At 46.2% G+C, this 23,726-nt stretch overlaps 2 protein-coding genes across 3 annotated transcripts; both read left to right on the top strand.

The window, feature by feature from the left end:
* The first annotated feature begins 1,218 nt into the window (after positions 1 to 1,218).
* si:ch211-11k18.4 (uncharacterized) lies at positions 1,219 to 8,188 on the top strand. Its single transcript, XM_064314317.1, has 12 exons — positions 1,219 to 1,541; positions 2,022 to 2,133; positions 2,220 to 2,313; positions 2,782 to 2,836; positions 3,238 to 3,384; positions 3,996 to 4,156; positions 4,385 to 4,483; positions 4,971 to 5,116; positions 5,978 to 6,149; positions 6,462 to 6,574; positions 7,102 to 7,186; positions 7,518 to 8,188. Exons 1-12 carry the CDS (start codon positions 1,424 to 1,426, stop codon positions 7,572 to 7,574), a joined length of 1,359 nt encoding a protein of 452 aa, XP_064170387.1. The 5' UTR covers positions 1,219 to 1,423; the 3' UTR covers positions 7,575 to 8,188.
* Positions 8,189 to 11,003: 2,815 nt separating this feature from the next.
* rabep2 (rabaptin, RAB GTPase binding effector protein 2) lies at positions 11,004 to 22,395 on the top strand. 2 transcript variants are annotated; one of them, XM_064314313.1, is made up of 12 exons: positions 11,004 to 11,317; positions 11,686 to 11,841; positions 12,529 to 12,623; positions 14,189 to 14,581; positions 15,346 to 15,441; positions 15,521 to 15,619; positions 15,972 to 16,088; positions 16,320 to 16,410; positions 17,267 to 17,322; positions 17,558 to 17,656; positions 18,054 to 18,170; positions 18,732 to 22,395. In XM_064314313.1, the coding sequence occupies exons 1-12, from the start codon at positions 11,269 to 11,271 to the stop codon at positions 18,834 to 18,836; spliced, it is 1,473 nt and encodes a 490-aa protein (XP_064170383.1). In that variant the 5' UTR covers positions 11,004 to 11,268; the 3' UTR covers positions 18,837 to 22,395. The 2 variants fall into 2 exon arrangements, with proteins under 2 accessions (XP_064170383.1, XP_064170382.1); XM_064314312.1 differs by having other exon boundaries at positions 11,680 to 11,841.
* Positions 22,396 to 23,726: the final 1,331 nt, after the last annotated feature.

Genomic DNA, 23,726 nt, shown 5'->3' with positions numbered 1-23,726 from the left:
TACTGGACATCATAGCTGCTGTTCTCTGAACCCTGGCAGCAGATACTTCATGACTGTGGGAGACTGAGGTCCCACATTCAGTAATCCCTGCTCACACCATGCTTCCTCTCTGCTGACTGGGTTTAACACTGTGACTGGCTCAGTGCTTTTTCATTGGACATTCACAAACAGGTTCACCGCATAGAAATGATGAAGGTGCTGATAATTATTCATATTAGTGTACTGTTATTAGCAGATTTACAGATGCAGGTGTCGCTCACTCAGCGTTATGTTCAATGCTCAGTTGGATAGCTCTATAAGGCCCGCGTCTTTATGATGCGTCACACAACGCAACGTCAAGTCCTTCTATGGAAACGCACATCCGTTAAAATTGCCGTTTAATTTTGGCATAACGCTCGGTGATAAATTAAGTGTTGGCTGGGCAAATCCCACACATGTACTATACCGAGAATTTAGTCAAAATACAGCTGATGATTTACTGAAGCTTGATTAAGTACCCTGTTCAGCACTAGATTGTCGTTGGTCCACAGAAGGCTTTCAGTAACAAGCTCTGTTCCTTAACCATGACGGCACACAGTCAGGCACAACAATCATCTCCTATTGTGACATCTGAAGGTTGAGAAGAATAGGATACCATTCACCATCATTTTGAAGTTAGACTACGGCGTGTGAGATACACCATTTTATTGCTGAACAAAATATTGGCCCTGAAAAAATAAAATGATTAATGCTAATTCATTACTGCGCAAACGCTAATTCAGCAATCCTGGCCTTACTAAGTGCACATCATAGCGGAATTGCGTGATATCATATAGCCTAAGGTGGCTGCATGATGTGCTGTAGTTCAGAGTAAAGATTAAATCATGTAAATTTTTAATGTTGGTTATGTTATCCATTTTGCTTTTAAATTGAAAGCAATGTTTTAATTCCTTCTTTTTACGGGGTTGTTTCAGCCCTTTGTTTCTATTTTCTGTGCTTTTAATGATCTGCATTTCTTAAAGTTCTTACTTTACCTCTCATAATTGTCTCGAAAGCTCATTTTGCTATACGAAGTTTGCTATGTTTTGATTTGGCTATGCTACGTATACTAAATCTGTGCAAGAATTATAGGCCTAGTAAAACATAGCGAGGCCTATTCGGAAATGGTAAAACAAATAAATAAATAAAAGGGGTGTAATTACTCTTATTTTGCATAAACACTACATTTCCCAAAAGCCTCAGGAATTACCGACGGACTCGGGTGACGTGGCCGCCGTTATACGTCGGACCGGGGTGATTTGAACTCCGGCGAGTGGAGAGCTGCATATTTAGTTCAAATTTACTTTAGAAATTACTGGATCTCCGTGAAACAGAATAGTTTCCTTTCAATCTAAAATACGCTGCCGTTCGGTTCCGTGTGCTTTTTCATATAGCCTACGAAATCATGTCTGGTAAAATAAAGAGCCGAAGCGCCGCAAATGCCGACTCGTTGTCTGGCGGTGTCTCATGCGACGAGCGCATCTTGCGGGACTGCCATCAAATTTACATCGATAGCGATAGTGGTGAGTCTGGAACGTCATTTGTATTCGCTGATCTGTCCTTTTTTCTGCCAAAATATGAAAGCTGTTTAATTCTTAAATATTAAAATTGTCGTATGGATAGGTAATATTAGTTGTTCTCTCTCGTTGCCAGCTAGCTAAGTAGTTAACATTAGCGATATGGCTAGGTAGCATCCTAATGCATAATCCGATAACGTAGTCTAGTCTGTGTATTTCGAGTTAATACAATAGCATCAGGCTACTGTGTAGGAGAATAAGATGAAACTGTCACGTTAAGTGTTAACTATTATACTCTCTTTAGTCATTGCAGACAGTGTTTTACAAATTCACTAGTTCGGTTAGCCAACTAGCAACATTTGAGCTATTGTAACGTTAATTTATGTAATTTACAAACTAGTTTTAGCTTTACCGATTTTACATAGTTAAGCATTTCTTTAAATGAAGCTTTCTGAGCGATCGCGCGTGTGTGTGTCTTCGTTCCAGGATTGATTTCTCTGGCTCAAAGTGTTGGGGTAACTCTACTGCCACCAAGGAAGAAAATCACTGTCATGCTCATGGGAAATCACTCTGCTGGCAAGAGCTCCTTCATCAACTGGTAATGTTTCATCTGTAAATTTACACTACGTCACGCTGAGCTGATCCAACCCACAGGAATTTAAAGTACTCTCTCTCTCTCTGCAGGTATGTGGAGGAGCACATACAGCGAACAGGTGTGGCCATTGAGACGCAGGGCTTCAGTTTCGTCACCAGTGGGCGCAAGAGAGAGTCTCTCACGGTAAGGCCGGACTAATGTTCTCTGACTACATTAGCACAGAGCATAGTCCAGCAAAAGAAAACTGGTTATTAAAACTGTTTAATGTGCAAAGCTGTACCCCAGGAATGCTCAAATGTGGCCTGCTCGGTCAGTAATACTGCTGTTATTCTCTTCCACTCAATGGCCTGAGATCAATCTCACCTGGTTTCCCAGGTTTAAATCAGTCCCTGTTGGAGGGGAGGAATGAAAACCAGCAGCACTACTGGCCCCGAGGGCCACATTTGAGTATCCCTACTGTCTTGACCCTGACACTGTTCAGATTGTAATGTCGTTAATTCCAGTGGTGTGTGCTTGTGTGTGAGTGGGCATAATGCAGGTATGTAGAACGATATGTACATTTATATGAATATGTATGTATATATCTTTATATTATCATATACATGACATGAATTTCAACAGCTTCTCCCTCTCCTGTACTTAATTCTTTAGGGGAATGCAACTCTGCACCTCTACCCTCATTTCAGGCCTCTTCAGGAATTCAAGGGTGAGGAACCAACCAGTCCGTTTTCACCCAACCTTCCTGCTTCAATGCAGGGCATAACCTGTTTTGTGCAATTCAGTAACATGGCAATTTGTGTTTCTCACATAAAGCTATCAAATGTGTCTCCTGTGTATCTCTCTCAAATTCATATTGAAGTTGCTTTATTGGCATGAAATACAAATGCAATAATTGCCAAAGCATTCATATAAATAATATGCAAAATAATAATTTTAAGTAATAATCATAGTTGTAACAATATAAAATAACTATAACAATAACAGCAACTCTCTTATTTTCTCCCTCTCTGTCCCTCTCTTTCTCTCCCTCCCTCTCTCTCTCTCACCCTCTCCGTCGCCCTCCCTCCTCTCTCCTCGCTCTCCGCGGGTCGGGGCTCTCTCAGAGAGGCTTCGGGTACTTTGTGGCACAAGAGATCTGTGACACCTACGCACGGCAGAAGCGCTTCAGTCTGGTGACTTTTGTGGACACGCCAGGGCTGGTGGACGGTGACATGAAGTACCCCTTCGATGTGGATCAGGCCATACTGTGGCTCGGTACTATCCCTGTCCCTGTCCCTCTCCCATGTACCTGTGCAGTGCTTCTCACCTGTGCTGGGGACCACAGGTCATACTGTGGCTCAGTACTGACCCTGTACCTGTGCCTGTGCTGTGGTTGTCACTTTTGCTGTGGACTGTATTGGCTTGGATGGCAGACAGGCATGGAGGCCTGTATTCAGTCAACAGCTGTCCTTAAAGGCATACTATGCAGGATTTCTAGCCTTGCTGTGGTCCTCTGTTTATAACAGAAGAAATCTCTTCCTCTGTCCTCAACTCTGCCCACTCACTATATGTAGTGTCAGTTTTTCATTTGTATATGTTGTCTTTTCAATGGCTGTCACAGTCGAGGAAAAGCCATTGTTTTACACTGCCGGCTTGGCATTTCGCTTGGCTGTACTTGTGCTTCTTCACCCCTCCGCCATTAGCTGAGCATGGCTATTTTATAATATTATCAAGGTAAAAAGCCTTTGTAGTATGACTTGCACGGAAATGCAAGCATTACACTTTCCCTTACATACAGTTTGACTTGTTAGCATGTGCGTGCGTGCGTGCGTGCGTGTGTGTGTGTGTGTGTGTGTCTCTCACGAGCCCCATGTCCCCTTCCGCAGGTAAACTGTGCGACCTGGTTCTGGTCTTCTTCGACCCCATGGGCCAGGCGCTGTGCAAACGCACCCTGAACATCGTGGAGATGCTGAACGAGTGCCAGGGCGACAAACTGCGCTTCTACCTGAGCAAGGCGGATGAGGCGGGCAGCGAGTCGGACAGACAGGTGAGGGAGGGCGGGGCAGCGAGGGGGACAGACAGGTGAGGGAGGGCGGGGCAGCGAGGCGGACAGACAGGTGAGGGAGGGCGGGGCAGCGAGGCAGTCAGACAGCTGAGGGAGGGCGGGGCAGCGAGGGGGACAGACAGGTGAGGGAGGGCGGGGCAGCGAGGCGGACAGACAGGTGAGGGAGGGTGTGGCAGCGATGTGACGGTGTTTTACTCCCCGTGTTCCCAGAGGGTGATGATGCAGATAGTCCAGGAGCTGTGCAAGAGGCCGGGACTCAACAAATGCGGGTTCGACATGCCGACCATCTACATCCCAAACCCCAACAAGGTAGGGCTCATAATGAGCAATAATTAGACACAGTCACATACTCATTTAACTCATCAAATTTACTCCCTCAGAGTAAAATACACTTTGAGATGATTTAACTCTAAACACTTTTACGTCTTATTACCCTGCCTACCAATTCTGTGACATTAATTTACTGTAAGATGCATGGAAACATGTAAGGATCCACAAGAAAGTGTATATTTGCGAAAGAGATAATTTAGTGCTAATGGAAACGGACAGGATGACTTATAGCGATACTCTTCGGTCAGGATGACCTGTAGCGATACTCTACGCTGAGTTGATTGGTCAGGGGGATCTGTAGCGATACTCTGTACACTGTAATGATTGGTCAGGGGGACCTGTAGCGATACTCTTTGCACTGAGATGATTGGTCAGGATGACCTGTAGCGATACACTATGCTGAGATGATTGGTCAGGATGACCTGTAGCAATACTCTACACTGATTGATTGTGTTGTGTTCCACAGCCAAGCCGTTGTGTGAATCAGGTTGAGGAGGTGTGCAGGACCATAGAGAAGACCATCAACCAGACCGTACAGAACACCCTCAACTCTCTGGAGAAGGACTGCGAGCTCATCAGCGAAGCCATCGCTGATAAACTCAGCACTGACAGGTAATACAGCCTCAGCACTGACAAACTCAGCACTGACAGGTAATACAGCCTCAGCACTGACAGGTAATACAGCATCAGCACTGACAAACTCAGGACTGACAGGTAATACAGCCTCAGCACTGACTAACTCAGCACTGACAGGTAATACAGCCTCAGCACTGACAATCTCAACACTGACAGGTAATACAGCCTCAACACTGACAGGTAATACAGCGTCAGCACTGACTAATTCAGCACTGACAGGTAATACAGCGTCAGCACTGACTAATTCAGCACTGACAGGTAATATAGCCTCAGCACTGACTAGCTTAGCACTGACAGGTAATACAGCCTCTGCACTGAGTAACTCAGCACTGACAGGTAGTACAGCCTCAGCACTGACAGGTAATACAGCCTCAACACTGACAAACCCATCATTGATTGCTACTACAGCATCAGCACTGACTAACTCGACACTGACAGGTATTACAAACTGAACACTGACCTTTATACTGGATTATACTTTGTGGCTGGGTGTGGTCAGTGTACCTTAGCGCATGTGGTCGCATGCGGTCAGCGTGTTTGCTCTGTGGTCACATACGGTCAGCGTGTTTGCTCTGTGGTCACATACGGTCAGCGTGTTTGCTCTGTGGTCACATACGGTCAGCGTGTTTGCTCTGTGGTCGCATACGGTCAGCGTGTTTGCTCTGTGGTCACATGCGGTCAGCATGTTTGCCCTGTGGTCACATGCGGTCAGCATGTTTGCTCTGTGGTCACATGCGGTCAGCATGTTTGCCCTGTGGTCACTACATGTGCTGGTCAATGCGGTGTGTTGCTCTGTGGTCGCATACGGTCAGCGTGTTTGCTCTCCTCTGGTCTCAGGCAGAGCAGCGTGGATAACCGGCGCGCTCGCTGCAAAGGCTGCGTTCTGGGCCTCCTGGGCTTCTGCGTCCCGCTGCTGATGCTGGCGTTCCTGGTGCTGGGGAGCCTCTCCAAGGAGGTGCTGGACATGACCCTGGGGCCGAACGGCACGGAAGCCCTGTCCCTCTACCTGGTGAGTCTCGCCTGGGACGAGGGAAGAAGATCCTCTGGCATTAACGCAGCATTCGTGCCCACTAGCATTCCTGCTACAGAACACTGAGTTATAGTGCACCTGTAGTCGTTTTGGCGCATGTTAAAAATGGGTATATAGGCGAGGGCTGGGGGTTGGGGGTCTCACTGAACGTGCGTTTGTTCACTGTGTGGGGCATCATTTTCAGGATTCACTGCTCTAGGACAGTGTGTGCGTGTATGATTGGTCAGGTTTGTGCGGACACGTGTGTTTGATTGGTCAGATTGGTCTCTAACCGGTGTGTTGACCCTCCAGTCTCCCGTGGTGAAGGCATTTGAGTCCGTCCCCGTTCAGCACCAGCTGTACTGCTCCGGGGGGCTCGTCCTGCTCTCCTTCATCCTCCTCCTCCTCGCCCGGCTGTTCTTTCGGTAAGAGAACAGCGTCAGAAAAAAAGCACTGGGTTCATCAGCATGCAATGAATCATATTGTTTTTAAATCAAATCTTTTTCATATTTTTTAAGAAAAGTGTACAGGCAGAGAAGGACCCAATGAAATGTCAGAACTGAAATAAGATTCATACACGTTTATTAAAAATTAATCTTGAAAATAAAATGTTCTGAGCGTAAATCCGTAAGAAAAGTCATTTTTAGCGTATTCGCATTTTGAAATTGTGTCAGCTGCCACGGTGAATTAAATTTTTACCAGTATTCGGGAGGGTTTCCTGGTTTTAGCGCAGTTATCCAGCTAACTAGCTAATCCTGCTTTGTGGAAAAAAAAAAAAACACCCCTGGGTTTCTTGTGTCTGAACGGGTTGCTGATTTTAAGGTCAGAACAGAAAACCAGCCACACTCTGTGGCTCTCCTGGTCTGGAGCAGGGTTAGCCAGCGCTGTGCTGTTTTAAGATGCGGGCCCACAGCTTCAGTGTTAATGTGCCCCCCCTCCCCCCCCCTTCCAGCACGAGGCCTACTCTCTCCGGCCGACAGAAGAGGCAGCTCCAGGAGAAGCTGGAGTACGTTCAAGAGGTGGTGAAAAATAAGAAGGTAAAGTCCGGTAGAGAAGCTCTTCCTTCCTGCACACAGTCTGGCCACACTCATCCATTTCAATCTGAGCCGTTCCAGGTCTTACTATAAGCAGGCTGGCATTCCACCCACTGGCAGTTTCCACCCAATGCAAGTAACCTGTTCCCAGTAAAACGTGGAATGGCTCAAACTGAAACAAACTGGGAGTGCTTTCACCACCCTCAAATTGTTCAGAGTACACTGTAGTTACATTTATTTAGTGTTGTCCGTCGTGCTGTCTGTGTGTCTGTCTGGTAGCCTTCTGTCGTGTTGTGTCTGTCTGTGTGCTCACGCTTGCTTTTCGCCTTTGCAGAAGAATCTGTATGAAGAATACCTCCGTCAGAGCGTGGCCGATCACGACATGGACTGAAGGAAATGAAGGACCCGGGGTGGTGGAGGGAAATAGCACAGCACTAGAGGAACCACTAACCTGCACATTCCTGCTCTCAGAGAGGACCATGGGACTTGTAGTCCAGCGTGTCTCACGGACGCGTCCCTGCCGATGCCTTACCCCATCACACTGGTGAAGGTGACGCAGCTTCAGAAGGTCATAGGGTCAAAATATAGTTTACTTCAGAAAGGCACATTTCTTACTTGTACTGTGACTGTGTCCTTGTAAGCCTGAGAATACATGGAGCACAGCGTTGTTGTGAAGTTGTAGTCCTTTCCAGTGAGGCCTTTTGGTCTTAAAAACACCTTTTCTATATCACTCCTCTCGATTCCCTCATTAAAACTCCCAGTTACTGTGGAGACCTGCACTTATTTTTACTGAAAACCACTGTACCGTGTGTCCTGTTCATGTAGACAGAAGTATTTTTAAACGCAATAGCACAATGTTTACTGGCACGAAGGAATGAACTAAATCATGAAATTGGTCTTTTTTGACAGGTTGTGATATGTGATACATGTGGCTGTACTTGTATTTCTTACCTGAACTTGACTTTGTTCCTAAAAGTATAATGGCAATAAAAGTTATTAAATGGCTGGAAGTGGTGCTTCACAATTCCTGGCTAACTAAACTGCGTATGTGAATATTGAGTGATAAATGTGGTATGATTGACTACATGTGCTTTGTTGTAAAAGCAGTCACATAGTAACATAGTTACATAGTATCCTTGGTATGTAATGGCTTTATACTGATAATAAGCTTTTAGAGGAGGTCACGCCCACAGCAGTGTTCGTCCAATCAACGAGGAGATGAACACACATCTGGGAATATATAATAAAAAATATATGTAGGGAAGAACAGTAAAAGTTTTTTAAAAATTAAATAATTGTTAATTATATTTTGGTGTCCTAGAAATCATATTCCACTCGAACCAAAGCACCAAACCAAAAACTGAACAAGTACCAATGTTACATTTTCAAAGCAGCACTGAACTATTCCAGGTTGCTTTTGGATTGAATTTCGGTAGTTTTAAAACCAGTCGATATCACATTTCAACCACATGCATTTGGCAACTTATCAGCAATGCAGTTCACGTGCAATGATGCAGCATATAGTCCACAGACACGAAGCCCTGCTTCAGTCTCCCTTCTAAACAGCTTCAAGCGATAGATGGGTTATAAGGAAAACAAAAACAGTTTTAAAAATGCACCGAATGTTGGACCCCCCATCCCCACCCCCACAGAAACGGGTATAATTCTAAATTATTGCAGCACTGTGATGTCGGTATGACGTCAAATAGAATTCAAACTGAATTTTTCTCACCAGCTTTTCATATTACTTCAATGGGAACTGTATCCAGTCTGAAGAACAAAAAAGAAAAAGAAAATATTCATTTTTTATGTTCATTATGTGCTGACATGGGCAAGGGTTTCTAAGTGACAGTTTGAAGTTGGGCTTCAAACAATTCCCCTGGTCTGACCCTGGACACATTACCTAAGCCACGCCCTCTCTGAAAGACTCACCATCAGCTTACTGGCAAACAGAGACCCGACTGACACAAGAGTCCGTGTAGGAACATAAGTGGTCCTTAACTATAAAAGGAGCCTCCTCTTGTTATTTCAACACATGCTTGAGATAGCACAGCAAACAGATGCAACACTGCTCCTCATTACCACAGGGCGGGCACAAATGGAGAAACAGTAAGGTCCCACATTTCAAAAATGAAATTATCTTATTTTGGCTTTGGTTTTAGTAACATTAGCTTGGACCACGTGAAAGGGAAAAAAAAGTCCATTCCAAACCAAAAAGAAAATGGCGTCCAAGCAGAACCAAAGCTGCATAAGAAACCCCTCAGATACACCAAAAGGTGCATGGAGGTCACCAACAGCAAGAAACCAAAATTTGTCATGTCAAAGGTCACCAACTGTAAGAACCCCTACGCAAACCAAATAGCGGAACTATCTGAGTGGTGAAGAAATGCGTGTAGTCTTATCCGGTGCTACTGGAACGGGATTAATTTAATGTTATCTTGATTATCTGTCTCCAAAATGGTGTTTCTGACCTTTTCTCTGTGCTAACAATTATGCATAGATGGAGAAGACTGCTTTCTGCCGGTAGTGTGGCTCTATACAGATCGCTATCTATCCTGGTAGATGCTGACATGTCTTTGGCTTGTGCAGCCTGCATAAATACAATTGTATATCTTGCTACAACACTAGTGTATAGGCAAGTGACTATGGGGTGCAGATATCCTGAGTTCTATGTGTATGTGTATGGACCATAAAACTGCTAGGTGTGCGGTGTTAAGAGTCAATGAGGAATGCCAGGTTAAAATGAATGCAGTTTATTGTTCAGTGTGTTCAGTAATAATCACAATATACAATGGTGCAAACTGTGAAATACCTATACGCATGTCATGCATAGGAGACCGTGTTGACGAGTCTCCCTGAACCATCGCACTTCTCTCCTTACACACAAGGAAAAACCCAAAGTCATCAAATAAAGATGCTTGTGCCATCTCCGTAAGCAAATCACACCGGGTTAACCTTTGTAGCTGAGAAACCAACTTGTTCCCCATGGCGTCGGCTTTCCAACAATACAAAACATGATTGCACTGTATTATGGAGAACCTAGGTCCATCCATCCAATTGGATGTTTTGCTACTGAGAACTGTCTCTTTATCACACTTGCTGGCTCCCCATCAGCACAGCAAACAGTCTTGTTTTCTTTTGGGGTCTGATAAGAGGCAGACTTCTGTGAACTGCCCTTCAGTGTCAGCAACAAGGGGGGAAGCTTTAAAAAAAAAAATCCTATTACCAAAGGGATGTCTGAGCAAAGAGGTTTTCATGTTGCCACACAAATAAACTCTGGGTTGAAATTCATAAATGATTATGCATTTGATACCAAAATGCAACCTTTTTCACGTTAATGATCTTAAATTTGCATTATGCAAATCCTAATAACCCTGATGTCAACTTTCTGATCAACGTTGTTATTCTTTTGGCCAAAATGTATGTTCATAAATAGAATTGGGGTGTGAGTTGAAGTTACTACTGTTGTTTTGTTCCATTAAGATCAAACAGTTCTGTGTATAACTGAATTTAGTTAATTATAGAAATACAAAATTTTAAAAAATATTATGTTGGATAATATTGCGTAGGCTTAGAAGGTTACTAAAATGTCAGATGAGCCGCTTATTTAAATAACTAACACGAGATGTATGCAACGAAAATGAAAGTTTAAAACCTGAAACACATATCCTTCTTCCGACCTCTGCTACAAACAGATATGTAAATCGGTCTGTAATCTACGCAGTACGTGCATTTTACTAATCTCATTATCGTTTATAGCTCTCAACCAATCGCCAAATAGGAGATTTTCTAGCAGCGTATGAAAGTATGGGTACGTTGGATTTTCATTCAGGGAAGAGGGACCGTTCTCTACGTAGTTCTCTTCCAAAGGTTGAGAGTTCAGGAAGGATAATTACGTAATTTCCGTAGGCTGACACCGGGGAAAGTAGTTTCCTGAACTTTTTAAAAGAAAGATTTACTAATCAAATAAGTAGTGTATAATTGCTGTCTTTTCCACCCCTTTTTTCTTGGATCTTGAAACGGATGAATGTGAAGAAGAAGATATAAATTCGTTAAGGCGGACAACAAATGAATGTTTTTGAAACATGGAGCAGATAGACACGCAAGCAACTCAAAATGCTTCAGAAGAAAAAGGTAAAATAACATTTAAAATCAATTTTATCCAATGACAACTTTGGAAAGATATATTCTGGATGTATGCTTGCTTATTCTCGTTGTTTTACTGCGCTTTGCTTTCGAAATGTTATCCCGTTGTCATTCGTAAATCAAGAAGTGAAAGAGAGAGTCATCAAAATGTAGGATATTTAGTTAACGTTAGCTAAAACAGTCTAGTTGTGATCATTACTTATGTCTGGTTAAAACCCACAGTTCCATTAGTATGGTATCGATTTCAAATAAAAAAGCATCCCTTATGTCTTAAATGCATATATTTGCGTTCAATTTGTATTGTGTTTACTTAGGACTCTTCAGCGATTAATCTTGTTTTTCGCCCGCAGAGGCAGTCGCCAGCCTGCAGGCCCAGCTAGCCGATTGCCGAGCACAGTTGGAGCACTGGCAGGGCGTGGCGACAATATGCGAGATGAGCAAACGGGAGGAACTCGGGGAGTTACAGAAGCAATGCGATCAAGAGATCCAGTCGCTGCAGGAAGCTTTGAGAGGTGCGTGGCAGGGTGGCCTCCTATAAACCGGATTCAGGCGTGAGGGGAGTGGTACATTTTAAAGCCAGAGCTGAACTTCCTCTGGTGCAGTCGGGAATACGCCCCTCTAGCACACTTCCCATGTCACACTGAACACAGTCCAGTGTTCAGTGTTCCCCCATGAGCTGTACCGCCCTGTAACTGGCTACATGGCTCCAGTTGATCCCTATCACATATAACACAACATAAACCTCTCACTTCTGTTTAGTGTACACACCTCACATTTTTGTTATAAACTCTCCCTCCATACACCACTGTGTACACCTCTGTCTCCCTGAAGCCTGTCTTTCTTTTACATCAGTGTTGAAAAATATCAGTTGATACATTAATTTCTGATCTTACAGGAACACCTGTATTCCTTGAATTGTGTTGTTTGTCTGCCTGTTTTATTGTCATTGCTCATGACATTATTGATAATGTCTGTTGTTTGATATAAACTGCGCAGTTCTCACACGTTTCTCATAAATCTGCATTGCATTATTGAATGTCTACACCTCGTGTTAATTCCTGTATCTCTCACACACATGCAGAATTATTCGGCCTCCCTGTTTGTAGTCTCTGCAGTGTGCTACCATGCCTGGCCCTTATCTGCAGCGCACTGTGCCTCTGCACCTCCAGGCCGCTCACTGTTTGCTCTCCCTCCCTCAGCGACCGCGTCTCAGTACGAAGGGAGGATTTCAATGCTGCAGTCTGAGCGCGCTCAGTGGAGGAGGGGCGGAGCCAGCACACCCATCGACTGCAAGGTCTGTCCAAGCCTTTAGGAATTTCAGTCTTCCGGTTTCTCCTTCCTCCTCTACGTGTGTGGACTCTCTCTTCTCTGGGTTACTCTCTGGAGTAGTGCAAATACTAATGCGCTACCGCCTGCAGACAGTGCAATGTACACCCTCTTGGTGTACTGCAGTCAGTCGATGGTTACGTGACATTACAGCCATTTATACTGCGACTTATCCAGTGTGACCTACGTAACTTTTGCATTGTTACATAGTATTGATTTTTATGCTTAAAATACGTTCTACTTTTATACTTATTTTTATATGTTAGGCGGCAGTGTAGTGTAATGGTAAGGAGCTGGTCTTGTAACCTAAAGGTTACAAGTTTGATACCTAGGTAGGACACTGCCATTGTATCCTTGAGAAATGCAAAAACTATGTAAAAAGTTGTGTAAGTCGCTCTGGATAAGCCTGTAGTGTAATGCACTGAAGCAGTTCAGGTTAAGTCCCTTTCTCAAGGGTAGAGCGGCAGTGTCCTAGCTGGGAATCGAACCTGAAACCTTAAGGTGTCTCTTAAAAAATCCCATTGTCAGAATGCAGCTTTACAGAGAGCCGGTCCAGACCCACACAAGAGTGCACCTAGGGCAACAGCGGCAAGGAAAAACTCCCTGACTAGTAACAGGAAGATACCATCAGCAGAACCTGACTCAGAGGGGGGAGCCTATCTGCCACTGGCTGGCACTGGTTAATTATACATAATACATGCATAACAAACAGAAAAATGATGGTACATAAATGTCAGTGACAACGTGTAATTGAAGCGGGGCAAGGATGACCGTATTCATGACGAGAGACGAGTTGGAAGGTGAACGGGTGGAGCTGTCGGGCAGTGGACGGGCGCGGAGCTGGAGCTGGCCCCGCTGCGTCTGGAGGAGGGTGCTCAGCCGGTGTTTATGGCTACTGCTCCGGGTCGCTGCCCCAAAGCAAGGGGAAAAAAGAGCGGGGAAAAAAGTATGATCATTAGGCAGCTCAGAACGTAGGAGAAATAGAGGTGCCTGTGTGCAATCAGGAAAAACGAGAAGGAGAATCAATCTATGGCATCACAGCTGGAGGAACAAAGGTGAAGGGCCAACAGTCATGAGGTGCAGCCCTGAGACAGTCACCACCACACCGTGACTGGCTCCTCTTACCACAGAGTCTCCATGCACGATCTGGTACAGCAGCTCCGGCTAGCAGACACTCTATGGTTTATACCAGCCACTCTATGCTGCCCCTCATAGGACTGGCTAGAAAAGTAAGTTGTTAGCCTAGATGTAAATAGAGTGCTTTCACCCCAAACACAAACATGCAAATTATTCAGTAGGAAACGAGCATGACAGGAAAAGCCTGTACCATGTATGGTACTTTAAGCTACTGTAGGAATAACAAGGCGTCCTGCTCCCTTGAGCAGAGCATTCGTGGGGGATTATGGGAAGAAAGGAGACCATTCCGGTTCACAGGCTAGCATGTCAAGTTTATGTAAAGCTTTAAAATGTGAGTCACCCTTTTCTCCTTCCCTCCGTTTTCTCTATCTCCCTGCCTCATTCTGTTGCTCACAGGGCCGCTCGCCGAAGGGGAGGAGTGACGGAGACCCCGCCCTGAAGGAGGGGCCCCGGGGAGGGGGGCAGACGGACAGGGAGGCGGGCGGAGCGGGGGAGGGGCCCGACGGCGAGCCCGGCGACCTGGAGGCGCGGGGGGAGGGGCTGGACGGCGAGGGGGCGGAGAGCGAGGGCGGGAGCCTGCTGGTGGAGGGCTACTTCTCGCAGCACTGCGACACCTCCTCGCTCTCCTCCTTCTCCCTGGACACGCCCTCGCTGCCCCGCCGCCCGCCCCCCCAGGAGGACACCGCCTCGCTCCTCTCCACGGGGACGCTGGTGCCCGAGGCCATCTACCTGCCCCCGCCCGGGCACCGGCTGATCACCCACTCCGACTGGGACGCCCTGCACGCACAGGTAGCGTTCCTCCGACCGCGCCGTGGCAGCAGTGTAGTATAATGGGTACGGAGTTGGTCCCGTAGTTTAGTCCTCATTAGGCTAGCTTTATTCTTGTTTGGACAGGGCTTGAAAATGAAATACGGCTGCCTGCTTTGCACGTGCTCAGATGGGTGCATGCTCTGCACTTGCTTAGACAGGTCTCTGCTCTGCTCATGCTCAGATGGCTGCCTGTTCTGCTCAGGCTCAGATGGCTGCCTGTTCTGCTCAGGCTCAGATGGGTCTCTGCTCTGCACGTGCTCAGATGGGTCTCTGCTCTGCACGTGCTTAGACGGGTCTCTGCTCTGCACATGCTCAGATGGGTCTCTGCTCTGCACATGCTCAGATGGGTCTCTGCTCTGCACGTGCTCAGATGGGTCTCTGCTCTGCACGTGCTCAGATGGGTCTCTGCTCTGCACGTGCTTAGATGGGTCTCTGCTCTGCACGTGCTCAGATGGGTCTCTGCTCTGCACATGCTCAGATGGGTCTCTTCTCTGCACGTGCTCAGATGGGTCTCTGCTCTGCACGTGCTTAGACGGGTCTCTGCTCTGCACATGCTCAGATGGGTCTCTGCTCTGCACATGCTCAGATGGGTCTCTGCTCTGCACGTGCTCAGATGGGTCTCTGCTCTGCACGTGCTCAGATGGGTCTCTGCTCTGCACGTGCTCAGATGGGTCTCTGCTCTGCACGTGCTCAGATGGGTCTCTGCTCTGCACATGCTCAGATGAGTCTCTGCTCTGTTTCAGGTGTCTGAGCTGCAGGGAGAGTTGGCTCGTCTGAGAGAGGAGAGGGCCGACCTGGAGAAAGAGCTGGCCTCCTACACTGCCGACACCCAGAGACAGGTCCGTACGGACCACTTATCCTTCCATTTCACTCCCTCCTTCCCTCCGTCTCCCTCACCCCATCTCTTCTCTCACACAGGTCTCAGTCCTACAGTCTCAGGTTCAGACCTCGGAGGCCCTGCTTCAGGATCTGCAGCAGTCCCTCAGCCAATCACAGAACACCGTGCAGAGCCGGCTGGTGAGTGACAGCTTGCTGATCCAATCCTGGAGTAGGCTGGACGGAACAATGGAAAGGATGTCCTGTGTCTTTGATTTTAAGAATCGGGAAAGGGTTTGTGCCAACTCTATGGGTGCCCCGCCCATATGCTCTGAAGTAGCGCCCTGTCCCCCTCTCTCTCCTGTCTTTCCTCTCTTCCTCCCTCCATCCCTCCATTTCACTGAGCTAAAGTGCTCCCTGATTGAATAAGTCAAGTTTCTCTCCACGCTCTGTGGATCAGGGGAAGGTAGGGAAGAGGTGTGGTTAAAGTGTTCGGGGTGTGGTTAAATGTGTAAGAGGCAGGGTCTGTATTTTGACTCCTCCCCCTCTCCAGGCCGAGCTCTCTCTCTCCCAGAAGAAGATGTGCACTGAGCTATCCAGGCTGAGAGGAGGAGACAAGCAGGAAGAGGGAGAGGAAGACCCCCTGGCATTCCTCAGCCCAAATCTGCAGGTATACTGCCCCCTGTGTGTGTGTGAGTGATTGAGCGTGTGAGCGTGTGTGTGCATGTGTTTGTGTGTGTGTGTGTGAGCGTGTGAGCGTGTGTGTGTGCATGTGTTTGTGTGTGAGTGTGATTGGCCATTCCAAACTGGGGAGAAACAGTGGAAAAAGCAAGAATAAATGAAAGGACTGAGACATAGACACAGTTGCATGCATCAGATTATTCTTCTATTGTGTCTGTAGGGGGCGCACTGTGAGGAGAGGCTGCGGATTGAGATCGTCAACTTGAAGGAGCAGCTGGAGACACGGACGGAGGAGAGCGGTCTGTCTGTCTGTCTGTCTGTCTGTCTGCTACTGTAGTGCTCTGTCAGTGGTGCTGTAATATAGGGCTGTCAGTGCTGCTGTAATGTAGAGCTCTGTCAGTGCTGCTGTAATGTAGGGCTCTGTCAGTTCTGCTGTAATGTAGGGCTCTGGCAGTGCTGGTGTAATATAGGGCTGTCAGTGCTGCTGTAATGTAGTGTTCTGTCAGTGCTGCTGTAATGTAGAGCTCTGTCAGTGCTGCTGTAATGTTTGGCTGTCAGTGCTGGTGTAATGTAGGGCTGTCAGTTCTGCTGTAATGTAGGTCTGTCAGTGCTGCTGTAATGTAGAGCTCTGTCAGTGCTGCTGTAATGTAGGGCTGTCAGTGCTGGTGTAATGTAGGGCTGTCAGTTCTGCTGTAATGTAGGGCTGTCAGTGCTGCTGTAATGTAGAGCTCTGTCAGTGCTGCTGTAATGTAGGGCTGTCAGTTCTGCTGTAATGTAGGGCTCTGTCAGTGCTGCTGTAATGTAGAGCTCTGTCAGTGCTGCTGTAATGTAGAGCTCTGTCAGTGCTTCTATAATGTAGAGCTCTGTCAGTTACAATAAGCCAGTATTATTCCCTTTTGCACATGGTGGCTGATATTTGTTTTCACCGGAAAATCGGCAACCAATTAAGATCAAAGTAACTAGGTGAGGTAGCTGAGGAATCAGCTGCTTTAACCTGCTAGAAACTAACAATCTGTTTCTCTTCCTTTTGGTTTCCTACACCTCCCCAACCACAGAGGTTTTGGAGGGTAAGTCTAAAGATATTAATAAAACGAAGTGATAAAATAATTAAATTATAAAACTTTCGTATGAGAACTCTGACCTAATGACATTCTGACCCACGTTTAGTTCAGCTGTCCAGTCTGAAGACAGAGACGGACCGCATACAGAGCCACAACGAAAAGGTATTCAAACACTTTGTGTTTAACATTGTGTGCGATTAACAGGAAGGTTCAATACGGGTGAAACCAGCTCGGTGCTTGTCTGTGTCTCGACTCACTGTTTCTGTTGAGGTTCAGAATTGACCGTGCGCCTGCGCTTGTATGTGCACGCGCATGTTTGTTTATACAGGTGTTTTAGGAATGTGTGCGTTCTGTACCTCGCGTGAATTCTCCCTCTCTCTCTCTCTCGTCCTTACAGCTGCAAAACGAGTTGCAGGCCTGTCGCACTGAACTCGCGGGCCTGCGGGTGGCGATGTCTCACCTGCACCAAGACTGTAAGGCGCAGAGCAATGAGAAGGTTGGTTTACTGTGCTCGTCTGCAGGAGTGTTATTGTAATTCGCTCTGGTCAGTATCAACTGCTTAATGGCAGTACAGTTAAGTACAGTACAGTCCATGTCAGAGTGAATTATCCCTTTTTTGAATCTTTCTTTCAGAGCCACAGTAAAGTGTTGTGTTTTTCAGTAGTAATGAGAGAAGGTTTCCTGAAAAGTAGGAGGAGCTTTCATATGTTAACAGTGACAGTTTGTTCTGCTGTTTCGATGAAAAGCTTTCAATTGGTTCAAACAAGCGATTGACAGATAATGATTGTCAGGTCCTTAATGGGCTCGTGAAACCCCTTCCGTAGGGGCAGTGTTTGGGTATTTAAATGACCTGCCCCCCCCCTCTCGTCCCACTCTCTCGGCCCCTCCCACAGTCCGCCCTGCAGCAGCAGTGCCTGGAGCTGCGCAGTCAGGTCATCAGTCTGCGCAGTCAGGTGGACACCAGCCAGGCCGTGCAGAGGGACTTTGTGCAGCTGTCGCAGTCGCTGCAGGTACGTGGGGGCGCCCCGCACCTCCTTTACAGGGGGCTGTTTCACGTACCCCAATTCACCCAAAATCTACACCCGAATCCAGCCTTTTAGCCTGAGTATTGGCCTACTGTGACACACATGGCTATAATGTGACACCGCTGTCGTTGCTGTGATGCCCCCCTCTTTCATGCTACACACGTACCTCCATCCAGCACTTATTGTGCCTTGTATCATTCTCTTGATTTTGTTGCTTGTAATGCCTCCTAGTTTGACTTAGCATAGGTTAGGTCAGAGTAATGTTCACTGTGTGAACTGGACTTTAATGCGTTCATAGCTATGAATAACTGTACAAACTGAGTATTGTACCTTATCGGAAAAACTCCTTCAGTGTTTTGTAGTTGTTCCAATGACCTTTGATATGCACTTACTGTACGTCGCTTTGGATAAAAGCGTCTGCCAAATAAATGTAATGTAATGATGCAGTGGCGCGACGTACCCGTGTGTTAACGCGGCGTGGGGCTCCTGTCTCACCCGTCTCCTCTGCGCGGTCTCTCTCCGGCGTTGTTCCGGTCTCTCTCTCAGGTGAAGCTGGAGTTGATCCGCCAGGCCGAATCCATGGCTCAAGTGAAGGAGATCCTCGGGGAGGGGCTGACCGGCGACGTCACAGAGCCCGCGGAAACGACGTGAGCCAGTCGGGAGGCGAGTCTCCCGACCATCGCCGAAGGACATTTTTTTTACGCGGCGAAAGGGATTCCGTTTCCTCCGCGAAACGGACAGACTGCGACGAGAACCAATTTTCGTTATTATTCTTAGCTTGAGTCTAAAAGTTCGTAACGATGAAGTATAACACTGACCACTGCTAGAGCTTTCATTTTTACTTCATGTTATCCGTGGACAAAGACATGTTTAAAATGTCTTTTATGGGCATTTAGGACCTATCCACACTATGCAACCAAGTTTGACAAATCTCTTACAAATGTTGTAACAGAACATTGGCATTACTGTTCAATGGCTGCTGCCACAGATCCTGGGTTTGTCTCTCACCTAGAGCACTTGATATAGAAATTAAACCATAATGCTTCACCGCGAAGCAAGCCTAATAAATTACGAAGCAGGAATTTTATGTTACAGAAGGAAGTACATCCCAGCACTCAAGGGAGCAGAATTCTATGCAAGCAAACATTTGTTAGCATCAAGCTAACAAGTGTTATGTGCCTGGATTCAGACATCAGCCAGCTAGCATGTTAGCTTTGTTAGCTTTTCAGTGTTAGCATTCATGGATTTTTTGTCTGTGAATTTTCCTCTTTTCCATTTTGTCAGTTTATCCATGTTTATCCAAAGCCAATTTGGCTTGTCAACTGGACTAAGTTACCTGCTAAGTGCAATAATTAACTGTTGAGGATTCTATAGATATTCAGAACTTTTCACCAGCATAGTTAAAATGGTTGAAAACCACCCCAATAGAATCTCAGTTTTGTAAGTCTGAACACATACTATGCTATACCATTCCTGTTTGAACCCATTTAGTGGGCCTTAGTGACCAAATGTTTTCTCACACTGGAATGCGCTCAGGTTATTTCATAAGGATAAGGAGAAATGTACTATAATGCCCCATTTGGACCCATGGATACATGGGTACATTCTGCTATTGGGTGATAGTCAAAGACCTGTGATCTAAAGAATCGGCTCTCCAAAAAACAGAGGGGTTCAATCGTACCCTGCAGAGCCTCTCCTTCTGTGCATTACGTTTAGTGAAGGTTGAGCATTGTACCTCTATAGAGCAGGACGTCCCAATCTGTGGGCCAAGGATGGGGGGGTTGGGGGGTTTGTTGAGGGTCGGGCAAATCAAAACTAAGGTGCTGTCTATCATACACATTCCATTGACTTTCACATCTCAGATTTATACACTGCGCTAGTTTCAGAGCACAGGTGTCCAAGTCCAGTCCTAGAAGGTCAGCTGGTGTTCAGTGTGTGCCTCTGAGCAGAGGTGATAGATTTAAGACGGGGGATTGGCTAAGAGTCCGCACACTTTGCTCTCAAGGTTTTAATTGGCTGCTGATTGAAAGGACACCACAGAGAAACCCGCAGACACTCCGGCCGTCCAGGACTGGAGTTTAATGACACAGAGCAGCGCGTTCGCTCGTGGGTTGTGGTTCTAAAATATTTGGCTACCTCTTCTGTCTGCAGAGAGGTGAACTGGGAGGAGAGCAGTGCATTATGGGAGCGGTTTTGTCGAGGGGAAGCCCTAAGGCGAGGCCCCTCGTGTGGGCTGTGTCCGCTCCAAACCGCCAAACCGCCCACCCCAACTGTCTGGGCTCCAGGGCCCTTCTCTCCCGCCCCCTGAGCTCCGTGGCCCCCGTCCCAGGCCGCAGATCCGGTTCCCCCTGGCGACGAGGCTCCCTGCCACGTGGCACGGAGTGGTGCTCTTGAGGAACCGATCGTTTTATCCGCGGCCGCTAAGCAGGGCTAAATTTATCGGGTTCTCGAGGTGAAGACAGGGCCACTCCATCTGAAACCGTCCCTGGGGCGGGGGCGGGGGCAGGGGCAGGTGGCTCGGGGGGTTGGGGGTTGTCACCGCTCCCGGCCACCGCCTTCTTACCCAAACGCTGCTGGCGACTGAAAATACCGGGCAGCTGCTGCCGCGGGACCAGGCCGCGCGGTTGGGTTGCGCGGTTGGGTCATTGTCAATATTCTACCGTTCTCTTCGTTTTAAATACGGAAGACCCGCGCCCTTCTCCCATTCGCGGTTTTTTGTGTATCGGCATCGGAAAGCTGAGGTTATCTGTACTAGTTTTGTTTGTCGTTAACCGTGTAATTAATATATGTGTTTATGGCATTATTACACTGAATGGCAGGGTCTCCTGCAACGGTGGCCGTGAAGATGCTGATTGGGTCGCTGCCCTGTGACATCATCGAAGCCATTCCATTTCTGGAGGAAGTGGCTGAGTAATCATTGCTGCTCTCTAATATGATCTCATAGCTTAACTTACACTGGGACTGTTACTTCTGGCACACACACAGCTGTATTAGAGTTACACCTAAAGTACACTCCCTGTGGGTCCCACTGTCGTTTTCTGGGGCCAATTCTGATTTACTGGATTAAATATAGGAGAGATTAAATAAAATTATAACATTGTTTTCTTTTTGATTAAGCTGCTGTTTGTGCATCTATAAGACTGAGCTACAGGACCACTGTTGATAGTAAAACAGTTCCCTGTCCTTACTCCTTTAGCCTGTCCAGACCACGAAAGTATGGCGTTATGTTTCTCGTGCCGCAAACACAAGACCATGTCTGTTTCTGAACGAGGTTTGTTCAGGGCCTGAACGCACTTTGGCCTCAACCCTCTGGCCTTGTTGCGGTCGATACAACAGAAACCTGCCCCGGTTCCCCTCCTGCCACAGTGACCAGGCCCTGTATTCATAAAGCATCTCAGAGTAGACCCGCTGATCTAGGATCAGTTCTGCCTTTTAGCTCATAACGGGTGAGGTCAGGATACGGTCAGCAGAAAACCGATCCTAGATCAGTGCTTTGTGAATACAGGCCCCAGCCTGAGCTTCCAGTGCGCTGTGCTTACAGTAACAGAGGGGCTCTGGTGCAGCTCTGGTGAGGTCAACCACTGTCAGAACATCTCCGCTTGAAGTCAGGTCTTGGATAACACGCCTCAACGTAGACTGTATACGACTAAAAGATATTCTACTTGCACTACCTGCAGCACTGATTTTATGACTCGGTTTTGCGTAATGAGCGGCTGGAACCACGCTGGCTCCACTAAAACTGAGGAAGACTGAGACCCAGCACTCCATACCTTACCATGGGATATTATCTCAGGAATACTGGAGGGGATTTTTTTATTTTTTTTATTTTTTACAGTTTTCAGTGTGGTTTGGTTCTGCTGCCACTCTGGGGGATTTAAGCTGATCAATAGGAATGAAAAGCCTTTTTTCGGTTAAAAAAGGATCCGCCTCCATCTGGAGTAGAAGGAGATGGACTCGGATGAACGGGAAAATAAACCCCAGGTGATTCTGGAGGGAAAGGAGCTGCAGGCAGCGGTGATTTCTGTGCAGTTCCACCTGTATTTTCAAGGTGAAATGATTATCGGTGGTTCAAGTGCATTCGTTACAGAAAACAGAAGTGCTATATATACGTTTCTTTCATTGTGATTGATTCAGGGTGGAAAAGCTAAAAGAAATGTGAGTCTGGCGTGTGTTACAAGTGTACATTAAAAATATTTACGTTTGTTGAAAACGTTTGTTGTTTTTTTGTGAACTTTTAGTTTCACAAATTTCTGAGAGTATAGCTGCAAGCTGTAATGAAGGGGTCCAAGCAAACCCCTAACAGGGGAAAAAAAGCAACAGTACAGTACTGTGTAAGACTGAAGAGCTACTGTAATGGTGTATAACAGTATTCAAATATTCAAAATCATTCCTAATGCATATTGTGCTGCATCAGCTGTAGCCCACGGCTTATGTAAAATGTCGCCATATTTCATGATTTTGACATACTGTCAGGATTTTATTAGCACTTCCCAAACTGATAAAAGAAGGAAAAATATTGGAGTGCCTGGGGGGAACCTGAAAGAGTGAATATAACAGGACATAACATTTCAGATTATTTAACCCTCTCCTTACCACTCACTGAGTTAAATTAATTTTGGCAGTATAGCAAGACGGCTTGCAAAATAGAGAAGCAACACATACCTGTACTTCCCCATACAGAGCTACTAAGTAGCTACATTACTAAGAAAGCGTTTCCAAGATTGGCCTTTCCTATTAGGGAAATATTTTAACCAAATAGTTCACGTATTAGGAAGGTTTACACTATTTATTTCTTTATTTATTGTCAGGTATAGTTTAGCATTCATTATTTTCTGGAGTATTATCTTTCGATGATAGTTTAGCAGTAATGCAAATTGATAATGTCAAAATAATGCAACAATGTGAATTCATGTTAATGAATCAAAGCATGAAAATGACCACATATGGAAAGTAAGTTATCCTCCATAATAAAAATGCGGAGTTTGCTGAGTTTTTGCCAGTCCCTGTAGATTTTATAGCCATTTGGTCCAACGCTAGCAGATAATGGTGGCACCATTAACTGGCTGTCGTTTTTTGTATTTTTATTGAATTTCTGTTTTCTTATGCCATTTATGGACAAAAATGGCTATAAAATCAAGGTTTGACCAACACATCAAGGTTTGACCAAAACATGTTATTTCTAGTGACTTACTGTGGGTATTACATAGTTCGTACTTACAGTAGATATTAATTAGTTCATACTTACAGTGGATATTAATTAGTTCATACTTACAGTGGATGTTAATTGGTTCATACTTACAATTGGTATTACTTGATTCACACTCCATGCACAGCTTCGAACTGCAAGGCCAAAACAGGTGAGTAGCTGCAGATCGACTGAACCCAAGCCCAGCCAAAGTCCAGAGCTATGGACTGCGGTTCAGGGATCAAATGGGAATCATCCCACAAACAGAGGAGAGCCTCCATTTTTTTTTTAAACTGCCAATTTAAAAAAAAAAAAACTCCTGAGCAGTGATGGGTGGTGAGCTGGAAATAGACGGG

This window comes from Anguilla rostrata, chromosome 17 (genome assembly GCF_018555375.3).
Source record: "Anguilla rostrata isolate EN2019 chromosome 17, ASM1855537v3, whole genome shotgun sequence".
NCBI classification, from domain to species: domain Eukaryota; kingdom Metazoa; phylum Chordata; class Actinopteri; order Anguilliformes; family Anguillidae; genus Anguilla; species Anguilla rostrata.
This window is presented reverse-complemented; position numbering and strand designations above follow the sequence as displayed.

Coding starts and splice junctions, on each gene's coding strand:
- si:ch211-11k18.4 (XM_064314317.1), top strand. CDS start 1,424: ATGTCTGGTAAAATAAAGAGCCGAAGCGCCGCAAATGCCGACTCGTTG. Junction 1,542..2,021: donor TTACATCGATAGCGATAGTG/GTGAGTCTGGAA, acceptor TCTTCGTTCCAG/GATTGATTTCTCTGGCTCAA. Junction 2,314..2,781: donor GCAAGAGAGAGTCTCTCACG/GTAAGGCCGGAC, acceptor TTAATTCTTTAG/GGGAATGCAACTCTGCACCT.
- rabep2 (XM_064314312.1), top strand. CDS start 11,269: ATGGAGCAGATAGACACGCAAGCAACTCAAAATGCTTCAGAAGAAAAA. Junction 17,657..18,053: donor AGGCGCAGAGCAATGAGAAG/GTTGGTTTACTG, acceptor CCCCTCCCACAG/TCCGCCCTGCAGCAGCAGTG. Junction 18,171..18,731: donor AGCTGTCGCAGTCGCTGCAG/GTACGTGGGGGC, acceptor TCTCTCTCTCAG/GTGAAGCTGGAGTTGATCCG.